Here is an 11534-nt window from a genome sequence, read left to right as displayed (position 1 = left end):
ATTTCCCACTTCTGTGTTCCCACAGCCAAGAGCCATCAGCAAACCCTATCCACCTCCTGCACTTACCTGCTCCTGCCAGGAGCTGTCAGGAAAAGGCACCAAATCCTAAAGCAGAGGAAGCGTCCTCGGCAAAGCAGCCAAAGGCTTCACAAAGGTGCCCCAGTCCAACCTAACTCCCCACCCCAAAAATCCCCATTTTTACACAAATCCAGGCAGAAAGAGCTGCCACAGCTGGGGGAGGGGGAGCACATTATCCTTTTATTGGTGTCACCGGGATGGGCTGTGGTTGTGCGCGGGAACAGCGCAGGCTCCCGAAAGGGAAGGAAGCAGCGGGTGCCTGAGGGGAAAGCAGGGAAAGGCTCCTGCCCCGCCAAATCCCGGGAGCAGAGGAAGGGCCAGCGTTGTGCCACTCAACCCAGCGTGCCTCAGGGCAGGGGGGCTGTGCCATTCCTGTCCCCCGAGGGATTCAGAACCGTGGGTTCCTGGGATGCGGCCGGCCGGAGGGACGGGGTGGGGGGTCTCCGAGGGGTCCGGCAGCACGGTGCTTCCCGCCGCGGCCGCAGCAGCGCTTTTTTGGTGCCGTTCCTGCAGATTTTGTGGAGGGAAAGAAAGGAAACCAGGTGGGTCAGGGGGAAGGGATGGTGCTGCCAAGGCATTGGGGATGTGTTCTCCAGGCCCTGGGCATCACGTACCTCTGCGTCAGCTTGTGGATGAGCAGCTGGATCCAGGGCGCCTCGGGGGTGACACACACCTGCCTGTTTCTCTTCAGGGTGAGGCTGCAAGGCCATGAGGCCCCTCAGCCCCACGCATGTCCTTTCCCCAAAGCTTTTCTAACCCACAGAGAAAACCCCCGTGCTTCCTCAGCATGAATATTTTGGGGACTTGACCTGATGACCCTGAGCCACGCAGGGAGGGACCCCCTTGAAATTGGGACCAAGAGTGACCCCAACATTTATGGACTTCCCCCTCCACGTACTTCTGCACCAGCACACAAAGGAGCAATTTGCAAGGATTGGTTCCCAGGCTTTGCACTTACATGACCTCCTTCCTCCTGCAGTGAATGCCCGGCGGGGTAACGTGGATGGTGAGGATCAGCCCCAGGTTGATGACGTGGGCGGTGGATTTGATGCACTTGCACCTCATGTTGGTCAGCAGGCTCTCCAGCGACAGACCTGTGCCCCAGGGCAGCCCACACCAGGTCTCGGCCCCCCGTGGGGACACTATCCCCCTCCCCACTACCCCATCCCTGACACCCACAAGCTGCTGTTCATGGGGCTTGCAGCAGGGCTAATCCCTCCCAGCACAGCCTTAAAGCTTCTTTTCCTGAATATGGAAAGGGTTTAGCTGCAGGTTTGGAAAACTTAGCCAGCATTTTATGAAAAACCCACCGCCCACCCACCAAGCACTCGAATTTTGTGGGGATCTGAAAGCGAAGCAGTTTAAACCCACGAGGCAAAACCCCCCCTTTTCCACCACCAGCAGCCCCCTCCAGCTTAGCCACAAGGTTTAAAAGACAAGCTCAAAGATAGGCAAGAACCAAAACTGAAAGCTTAGTAGATAAAACCCACGCTCAGCCCCATCTGGGACACCCAGCGCCCCTGTCCAGGCGTTTGGAGGGGCCATGGATGGACAGACACCGAAGGGACTCACCGCCCGCCGGCACCGAGCTGCTCAGGAGCAGGAGCAGGGCCAGCGGCAGGGCCGGCAGCAGCCGCATCCTCACTGCCCAGGCCGAGCTTCGCCAGGGCTGCTTTATAGCCAGCCCCTGGCCCCAGGGGGGATTTCACAACGCCCTCTGGGGCTGGGAAGCGCAGGACGAGGACAAAGGGGCAGCTCCACCACGCCTCAACTTCCCTGCCGTCGCTTCCCCCCCTGCACGTGGCCCGTGCTGCCTCCCCGCCACGAAAAGCGGAAAACGCGGCGGCCGCCTCCTCAAACCCGCCGTGCTTTCGGCCAAAGGCTGCTGCCCGCCATGCCTCCCGCCCGAGCACCCCAAGCCCTCGGCATGCCGTGCGAAGGGAGGCAAGGGACAGTGACAGAGGGCTGCCACCTTTATTGGGCCTGCTGGGTCGCGCCCAAAAGGGGCACCCAGCACATGGCTACGGGATGGGAGAGGCTGGAAGCAGGGATGGGCATTTTTGAGGGTTTATAGGCATTAAAAGGGGCTCAGGCAGCAGCATGCTCCCCTCTGGACTGGGGTAAGGCAACAGCAGGATGGGGAAGGGAGGCAGTTTTGGGCCCAGCACATCTGGCCGTCCCTCTCGTGGCAGCTTCCTCAGCGGGGAGCCTTTTTCTTCCTCCTGCCAAAAGCAGAAGGGGGAGCAATGTGTGAAGACAGGTTCCCACGGTATGCCCGCCCCTGGTGCTCAGGGGAAAGGGGAGCTTACAGGTGAGGGAGGTCCTGCAAGAGTTTCTTCATCCACGGGGTGTCAGGATCCACGCAGACCCTCTTCAGGCTCTTGAGCTTAATCCTAGAAAACACACGGCCCTTCAGACAGGACACTTCCCCTCCTGCAGGCAGCCGAGCCTCCCACCCTTGTCACAAGGACAACGAGCACCAGGAAGCCGCGGCAGGTCAGGGAGCACGGGCAGGGCAGAGGGCTGGCAGCACTTACACCACCTCGGGGCGCCGGCAGCTGCTCCCCACGGGCCACACCTCGATGCTGCTGTACCTCTCGGGCGGGATGAAGGCTCGCGTGCTCTTGAGGCAGCGGCAGCTCAGGTTGCCGTTGGCTTCCAGGATTGCTGGGGGGGGCACACGGCCACGGCTCACGTGTCACCCCAAAACCCTCCCCGAGCAATGCATCTCCTGCCACGTGCCACCAGCATCACCCAGCCCAAACCCGGAAAGCCTCAGAGCCCCCACAACCCCCAGGGCCACCCGCGGGGGCAGGGAAGGCTCACCTGTGTCCCCAGGGCAGTGGGACAGCAGCAGCACGGCCACCAGCAGGGCTGCCCGCACAGCCATGCCGGCCCCAGCCCCGGGCCCCGCAGCATCCCTCTATTTGAGCTGGGAAATAGGAGAAGTGAGGCGGCACGGGAGGCCCCGGGGTCGCCGTGGTTTGGCCCGACCCCTGTCGCTGCTGACGGCGCTCGCTGAATTTGCAACGCTGCCGATAAAGCTTGGCAAGGGGCCGGCTTCCCGAAACCGGCTCTGCTTTCCCCTTCCTTTCTTGGTTGTTTCCTCCAACTTTGTTCTTAGCACACACAGCCCCAGGAGCCTGGAGGTTTTCTGGCGTGCTTTTCTGTCCCGCATGATCAGGTATTACTCATTTCTCCTACAGCCACCTTGTCCCCCTGCAGCGCTCTGGTGACATTCGCTTTTGAGTTTTTTGGCCCAAAACTCTGCCGAGTCACCTCACTCCCATTCCTGACATATTTCCTTATTGGCCTGGACTGGTTTTTAAAGGCTCACAGGCACCCGTAAATCCCAGCTCCATCGCTTGGATGCGGAGCACTTTGGCTGGATGATCCCACCACCCTGCCACCAAAATGGTGCCCTCAAATCAGCACTAGGGGAGATAACAGGTTATGATGGGAAGGACCCCTGACAAGAGGCAATGGCTTCATAATGCCAGAGGGCAGGGTTAGATGGGATAGCGGGGGAAAAATTCTTCCTGAAACAAACTGTAATAGTGGAAGATGTCCCTGTCCATGGCAGGAGGCGGGACTGGATGGGCTTTGAGGTGACTTCTAACCCAAGCAGTCCTGTGATTCTGTCATACATGGCTTCAAAGCTAGGAGATCCAGGGAAAATACAACAGAAAGAAAAATCCCGAATTTTATTGGACTTGAGCTTCCGGAACAGGACATGCCAGGCTGTGCCACACAACCCTCGGACACACACTCTGTTGCCGAGCACTTCACATGGAAAAAGTCACAAAGTCATTCCTAAAGAAGCAGGAGCAGCCTCTGACAGGGAACATTTTCGCAGTCCACAGGCAACTAAATAAATGAAGGATTCATATTCACGCTGACCCAGGGACCAAGAGCAGGGGAGAGCCCCCCCACAAACCTGCCATGGGGCTGGGGCCAGCAGTGAGGCACCCTCCCCACAGCCACTGCCACCGGAGCCAGACGTGGGGCTTTGGAGAAGGGGAGGAAGACAGGGCAAAGTGAGGAGCGGCCAGGTCTGCACACCTGGGCATCATCTGCCAACCTGCCTCGGGGCTCTGGGCACCGACTTCCTTAGCAGGAAACCTATTTTTTCTTCCTGTGAAAAGCAGAAGGAGGAGAAACGTGTGAACACAGAGAAAATGAGGTCTGGGAGAGGAAGCTCCTGCCCCAGCCGAGGGAAGTCGCTGCTGTTTCCCCGGGGCAGGCATTGCTCGATGGGATGGCCACAAACCCAGCACAGGCATGACCAAGAAGGGCAGCTTTCCCAGCCTCAACACACTACTGCACCTACCACGAGCAAACTCTGCTCCTGCCACTGCTTCCCTGTGTTTTTTTCCCCAAACTCCAAATGCAGCACTTAGAGTGTGCAAGCCAGGGGGAGCATAACCCACAGATGGGTGGTGCTGGGCTGAACACTGCTTTGCACAGCAAAGCGTTGCCCCTCATTGCTTTGGAAGCGGGTCCTTTGGACAGCAGCAGCTCCCTGAGAGCTCCTGGGCCCATGAGAGCTTCCCAGAACCATGGATGTGCTGGGATGCTGTCCAGGGACACCTGAGCCAAAGGAGTTTCCATCCAACAACTTACGTGCTGGCAATGCGCTTCAGCAGCTTCTTCACCCAGGGGGCTTCGGGATTCACACACACCTTCCCTGAGGTTCTTAATTTAATGCTGAAATGCAAGGAGAGCTCCTGAGCATTCCTGTCCCCTCCAAAGGCAGGGATTCAAGCAGCCAGAGCTGATGGGGAAGAGTCAGATTTTGCTCACAGAACCAACAATTGTAGAAAACTGCCAGAGACAGAGAAAGCCACAGCATGGCTGGGAACAAGCAAGACGCAACACATTCCTAGGTGGAGGAGACTTGAAGCCCAGAACACTGTTCAAAGACAATTTTTGTCTGGAGATTTACAAATGTATCAACACCAAGCAGCTAGAACAATCAGGGAAAATTTGTTATGGCTCATGCTGCCTCAGGGTCTGAGGAAGTGCTTCCTCCAGGCTGCAAACACCCCTGCTCCAGCTCGAGGAAACCACTTTCCCCGGCTGGAGAGATTCCTTTAGGCCCTGGGGACCAGCATTTCTGCTCCTGATGTTTTTCAGCCAGGAAGCAGGTGGCGCTTTTGGAAAGGTTTCGTTTCCAGCGAGGCGCCGGGGAAGCGGGATGGTGGCGGCGGCAGAGCCCACGGCACTTACATGATCTCCGTGCGCCTGCAGCTGCTGCCCACGGGCCTTATCTCAATGCTCTCGTATTTCTTGGGACTGATGTAGTCCGAGGTGGTCTTGGCACACCTACAGCTCAGGTTCCCGTTCACCTCCAGAATGGCTGAGAGAGAGAGAAGGCGGCAGCTTACAGGCACAGACAGGCTGACAGGGATGCAGCACCCCCAGGAGCCAAAGGAAGTTCCCCTTCCCATCTTTTCACTGCAGGGACCACGGCGAGAGGCTGCCACCTGCGCCTCTAACTCAGTTTCCTGCCCCCAAAAGCTGAACCAGAGCCCCGCAAAGGATGGCTGTGCTTTTCCCCGGCAAACAACACCACCAAACAGGCAGGAGGACACCAAGCTCCCCAGCGGCTCTGGGCGCAGGATGATGCCAGCAAAGGCACCCGGAGCTCACCTGCGTGGGCAGAGTGGGACATCAGCAGCAGGAGCAGGAGCAGCCCGGGGAGCAGGGGGGCTCCCATCCTCGGGGAAGGCTCAGCCCCGCAGACGCCGGGCAGGAGCACAAACAGCCCTATTTATCAGGGCGGGTCACGCTCCAACACAGGCACAGAGTTCACACCTCAGCAGTCACAGCCGGCCAGCAGAGACACACAGAGGTGATGTCATTTCTCAGATGCTCCCCACAGACAGCCCAGAAGCTCAGTGATCAATATTTTAAACTAAAACCAGCCAATGGGACGCAGTGCAACGTTTGGATTCCCCACATAACCCTTCATTCCCTTGAGCATTTGCCCCTCAGCCACAAAAAAAAGCCCAGAATGAAAGCAGAGCCCAAGCCCCTGACTAAGCAGGGGGGATTTTAGCATACTCAGACATTTACATATTTCTTTCTTGGGGCTATATTTTCCCCACGCTATTTTTGCTGCCTCCCTCATCAGCAAGTGTCAAGGAAAAAAAATCATGATCTCCCTGCTTTGTGCTTGCACTCAAATCTTTCAAATTTCACACTTGGATGGGTAACTGGCCCAGGATGGCCACAGGAGCACCCTGTGCCCCCAGGTGTTGGTGGGCTTTGCCCTAAATAAATCCAGTGAAGTCACCAGTCGGGAAGAAAAAGGGGAAGGGGATATGTGGTGAGGCAAGGAGGAAGGAAGAGGGCAGAAGAAAAGAGATGTGGTTGTGTGATAATGTTGTAATTTGGAGCTTTCAAATCACATCAGCATTTTATATAGCTGTCACCAAAATAGTAAATATTTAAAAAAAAAATCTTCCACTCAAGCCACACATTTCTTTTTAAAAATCTTGGTGTTTTCCTTTGAGATAGGTCCAAAAGTCTTGTGAAGTGCTTGTCCAAGAGATGATTGGGCAGTTTAATTCCCTGTACACCAGGGTCACAGAAGCACCAGGGACCATTTCCACAAGCTATTCCCAAAATCCTACAGAGAGAATGGGTGCCTTGCTGTCACGGCAGTGGAAGAGGAGATGGCCTTAAAAGTGGGTTTTGTTTAACCCTTTCAGAGTTCTCACTTATTCAGAAGGAACACAACCAAGGACTGGTTTTGCTGGCTTGTGGCAGTCTCTTGGGAAAAAAATGGTGGGAAAGGCAGCAACTTTGCCAAGAAATGACTGGTCACCTGTGCAAACTGCTATGGAGGCATAAAAGACATCTGAAAATCTTTCTCAAGTCCCTGACTACAAAATGATCCTGCTTTTTACAACTGGGGAAAAAACAAGAGCAGTGAGAGCAACTTTCCCCAGAAAAGATGGAGCTGGAGCATTCAGCTGCTGCTCCTCCAGGACTGGAGGAATCCAACAGCATTCATGGCAGTGCTTAATGAAATTGGTACAAAAAGAAAACGATCCCTGAACACATGCAACAGACAGAGCAGGATGAGCCAGATCACGCCCCTGATTTGTGGCCACAGGGTAGATGTCCACCTGCTCCCTGCCCTGGAAAGAAGCAGGAGCTCCAGAAGCATCAGCTGGATGGATTTGGAGAGGGTGTGTGAATGGGCTGGGCAGCAGGCACGGTGCTGTGCTGGATGAGAAAGGTGTAACTGATGAGCACCCGGCTGGTTTCTCAGAAGCAAATGCTGCAGCCGTGGGTGGTGGCAGATATTTCTGCACAACAAGTGGTAATTCTGCAAAGGGAGAAGCAGGGTGAGCATGTGAGCCATGTCTGCATTTAAGCTGACTGCTTCCTGGATGCCAGGAATTCAGAAGAGCGGCCCTCAAGCAGGGATGTGTGGCGTCATCCAGGCCAGCATTAATTGAAACACATCCAAAGCACCCTCACAGCTTCCCTGTTTTCTGCAGCAGCTGCCCCTGTGCAGGCAAGACTTGGATTTTAGTCATTTTTGATCTAATTCTTATTGAATTTTTGTAAAATTTTTACACCCGTAATACTTTTTAATCCTTCCTGTGCTACCTAAATCAGAGAGCTCCAAAAAACAGTGGTGCAAGCAGCACCTAAAGGCCACATAGAAAACCTTTTCCACGTTTACCAGGATGGGCAGAAACCCAACCCTCACGTCACTGCCAAGGAGATGCAGCTCTCCAGCCCTTCAGGGAGAATTCACAAGAGGCTGCATCACAAACATCTGCAGCAAACAAACCTCTCAAAGAGAATTACTTGAGAGAAAGTGATTTTCCAGCTTACCCCTCCTTTGCCCACAACTCACTCATGGCTCCTGGCAGGAGAGCAAAAAAAAAAACACACAACCTGTGGGCTTTTTTTTAAATCATCCCCCAAAAACCCCAACTCAGTGAATCTTCACCACTGTGGTTTGTGGTCCATCACCTGCTTCAAAGATAAAGATGCTTCCTGCCAAAACCTGAGAAACCTGAAACCCACACATATTTCAGTGTCAACGTGAGAGCACCAGAATTAGCCAAAACCTAACGAAATCAGTCCAAAATTAGGTGGGGTGAACAACACGTCGAGCTCACTCTTACTTGCTGTCTTCAAGTGAAGATGCACAACTTGCTGCTGATGCAAGGGGACAAAATGGTGTTTTTGGAAGCAGCAGAGTGGTGTCATGACATCTCTGCAAGTAGGTGAGAAATCTGCTCAGGCATCTTTAAAAGTATTTGGTTGCTGAGGACTAAAGAAGGGAATATGGTAAGAGGGAGCTTCGAAAAGGATTGGATAAGGAAGATGGAGCAAGGCTGGGAGCAAGAACAAGAGAAATTACAGAAGACTTGTAAGAAACCTAAACCCAACATTCCTGCCTCACCAGTGCATCTTGGGGTCCTCTGGGGAGCAGCTTTCTGCTGAAGGGACAGCAACACAAAAATAGAGATGCACAGCCCTACCGTGGGGACAGTTTCTGGGAAGTCCTGGCCACCCCAGAGATGCAAATGGCACCGAGCAAGGGCAGGAGAAAACCCCCAGAGCTGTGTGCCAGCCCGTCCCTGCTGCTAGAAAAGCCCCGTGGGGAACACCCCGGCAGCCCCGCGCTGCTCCAGAGCTCTCCACCGGCTTCCTGGCCGAGTCACTCTGAGACAAACCCGCCAGCGAGCACAGCAGCGCCGTGACTCCTCAGTGCCACTTCTGCCTGGCACAGAGGCCATCAGGCAGGAATGGCAGCCGAGGACTTTCCCAGAAAGTGCCACCGGGGCCGTGTGGCCCGGCTGGCTCCCCACACATTTGCATGTGGGCACAGGAACCGGTCTAGACGCCGCAGGTGCCGCCGAGCCCGCGGGCGCCGTTGGCCATTTGCATCGGGGCTCAAGCCTGGCCATGGAGCAAGGGGATGAGGAGGGAAACCTTCATCCTGTGCCAGGAGGGAGCCAAGGAACAGCAGCTGGGGGCCTTCTAAGTGAGCTGTGCCTGGCGACTCGGCCCCGCTGCCCTGGTGTCAGCCTGGTGTTCTACACAAGCCCATCAGCTGGGGGAAGGCACTTCCCTCTGGGGCTAGTGAAGAAGCACTCCAGGCTCTAGTCACAAAACCAAAACTACAGCTACATCCAGCCCATGCTTCAGGAGCTGGGAAGCTTCTGCAGAACCCAAAGACTGCCATTGACGGAGCTGAGTTATTCCTATTGGGCAGCACATTCAGGCAAACAGACCTTGGCAACAGCTCTGCATCTCCAAGCTCTCCAGGAGTGTTATGGCAAAGTCTCCTCCCCTTCCCCTTGAAGCTTGACATCTTGATAAATGCAGCTACAAGTTTGGTTAGAGTCCAGTTCAGCATTTTATATTTTTCCAATTGTTTGTGGTTTCCATTTTAGTTGAGCCCATAATTTAGTTTTCTCCACATTACTTGCAGTATAACCTATAATAACTATTATTTCTGGTAGAGCTTAACATGGCCTTGACCCATCTTCTACGGGTTAAGTCAGAAGACAGAAGGCCATCCACGGAAAACAGTGCTTCCCCTCAACCACACACAAGGGTAAAAACACATTAGGAATGGAGCCAAACTCGACCATGCATCCTGGGCTTACACCCAGGGTTGTTATTTTCATTAATGTCCACTTAATGTTTTGAGGCCCCTCCTCTTCTTGCAAGTGCCTCCCCACGTTTTTCCCTTGGGCAAGATGCTTTCCCCCACATTTCACCCACAAGCCACCATAGATTTTTCTATTAGGAAAAAACCCAAACAAGCCAAGAGCTACTGTTCTCCAGCAGCAAGTAGAAGTGCACACAGCAAGGAGGGGAAATCCAGGTCTTCACTGAGAAGGAAGCTGCAATACCAATGAAATGAGCAGGCCACCCTTCGGAAAGCCCCTTGCCAACTTTTCTCTTGGAACCAGCACCCCTGAATCAGCACTCACAGCCGGAGATGCTGCCAGAAGAGACAGAGAAACCCCAGCCCAACTTCTGCAAAGGACGTAAATCTCAGCAGCTGGAAGAATCGATACTGAAAGGAGTTGTCTTGGGCTAAAATCATCCACCATTGCCCAGATTTGGGGCTGCAAGAAAGGCGGCTCGGGCACACAAGTCGTGTCCCAGGCTGGGCGGTCACCAAGCTCCGCCCTGCCAGGTGGAAACGAGGAGGGAGATGAAAGGGAGAGAAGAAAGGCTCCGGGAGACACATGAAAGTGAAACCAAGAAGCACAAAGCCATAAAACCCATGAAACCTGCTTTGATCTTTGCTCAGCTTTTATCTCGCCTGTCACCACACACACCCTGAAAACCAGCAAGGCCTCAAGACTCAGATCTGTCCCAGGAGGGCACAGCCTTGGGTTAGATACAGGACATTGCTGAAGTTCCTTGGGTATTCCCCCTCCCTTCCATACCCCACGTTCCCGTGGTCTTTGGGGCAGCCAGGAGTCAGCATTTCACCCACCCAGTTCTGGCCGTGTGGAGTACAAGGAAGGCACTTGGGAAGATGTTTCCCCACGTAACCCAAGCACAACAAAATGAGGGACTTTCCTCTTGCCTGCAGGTTAGGGCTGGGGGAACGTGGGCAGCTTAAATGCCGGCATTGAGAAAGTACAAGGTTTAGACTTGTTGTGGCAGGAGGATGCTGTATAAAAACAAATCTAAAACATACATATATATATATATATATATATATATATATATAAAAAAAAGCACCACCAATGTTCTCATTTTGCAGCGCATGCAGGCTCAGAGCTGGGACCACTAGGGAGCAGCAGACACCGCTGTCACAGAGAACAGCCCAGCAAGGAAAAACTGGATCTGCCCAAGCAGCCAGATCCCGGCAGAGGATCACAGTCCAAGGTAATTGACTGTACAGAAAAAAGGAACCAACATCTTTGTAGGTGCTACACCTGCCTGCTCTCATCTCAGAGGGCTTTTTCTTCTTCCTGAAAGGCAGCTTTCAGATGCATTTCACCAGAACTCAGACAAGGGGAAGGACAGACGAGGCAAGAGCTGAAGTCAAAAAAGGGCTTCCTCCTCTCCCAAAACACACAGGTTGGTGCTCTTTGCTCAGTTCCCAGGCAAGAGCGGTAGCAGAACTGGCTTGTCTTGATGTTCTGCAGCAAAGCAGAGTTTAGGGGAGGTTTTTGGGTGGGGAGCGGCATGGAGGCACGCTGGAAATCCAGAAATGCAGGTTAGACCCCACAGACCCTGAAGCAACGTAGAGGGACCTTGAGGAAGATTTTTGCACGGATCACCCTCAGAGCTGAGGAGCACAGAGGGCTGCCTGCTTCCTCCTGCATGGCTGGGGACTGCATGAAATCCACATCACTCCCGCTTTCCCAAGGCCAGAGACAGTTGTTAGCATACCTAGAGTTCTGCCAGAGGTGTGAGGATGCAGGCTGATGTGCTGTATCTTTCCAGCC

The 11534-nt window shown here is 54.2% G+C and overlaps 3 protein-coding genes across 3 annotated transcripts; all 3 read right to left on the bottom strand.

The window, feature by feature from the left end:
- Positions 1–425: 425 nt before the first annotated feature.
- On the bottom strand, positions 426–1717 carry LOC311152727 (C-X-C motif chemokine 2-like; the record flags this gene model as incomplete). The annotated part of the gene is made up of 4 exons (XM_084204033.1): positions 426–585; positions 693–776; positions 1037–1172; positions 1651–1717. The coding sequence occupies 4 exons, from the start codon at positions 1715–1717 to the stop codon at positions 426–428; spliced, it is 447 nt and encodes a 148-aa protein (XP_084060159.1).
- A 501-nt stretch (positions 1718–2218) lies between these two features.
- LOC311152641 (alveolar macrophage chemotactic factor-like) lies at positions 2219–2968 on the bottom strand (the record flags this gene model as incomplete). Its single annotated transcript, XM_084203899.1, has 4 exons — positions 2219–2300; positions 2388–2471; positions 2616–2745; positions 2905–2968. The coding sequence occupies 4 exons, from the start codon at positions 2966–2968 to the stop codon at positions 2276–2278; spliced, it is 303 nt and encodes a 100-aa protein (XP_084060025.1). The 3' UTR covers positions 2219–2275.
- A 1729-nt stretch (positions 2969–4697) lies between these two features.
- On the bottom strand, positions 4698–5797 carry LOC311153019 (interleukin-8-like; the record flags this gene model as incomplete). The annotated part of the gene is made up of 3 exons (XM_084204540.1): positions 4698–4785; positions 5308–5437; positions 5731–5797. 3 exons carry the CDS (start codon positions 5795–5797, stop codon positions 4698–4700), a joined length of 285 nt encoding a protein of 94 aa, XP_084060666.1.
- Positions 5798–11534: the final 5737 nt, after the last annotated feature.

Source organism: Fringilla coelebs (assembly GCF_963513975.1).
Source record: "Fringilla coelebs genome assembly, chromosome: 4".
Classification (NCBI taxonomy): Eukaryota; Metazoa; Chordata; class Aves; order Passeriformes; family Fringillidae; genus Fringilla; species Fringilla coelebs.
This window is presented reverse-complemented; position numbering and strand designations above follow the sequence as displayed.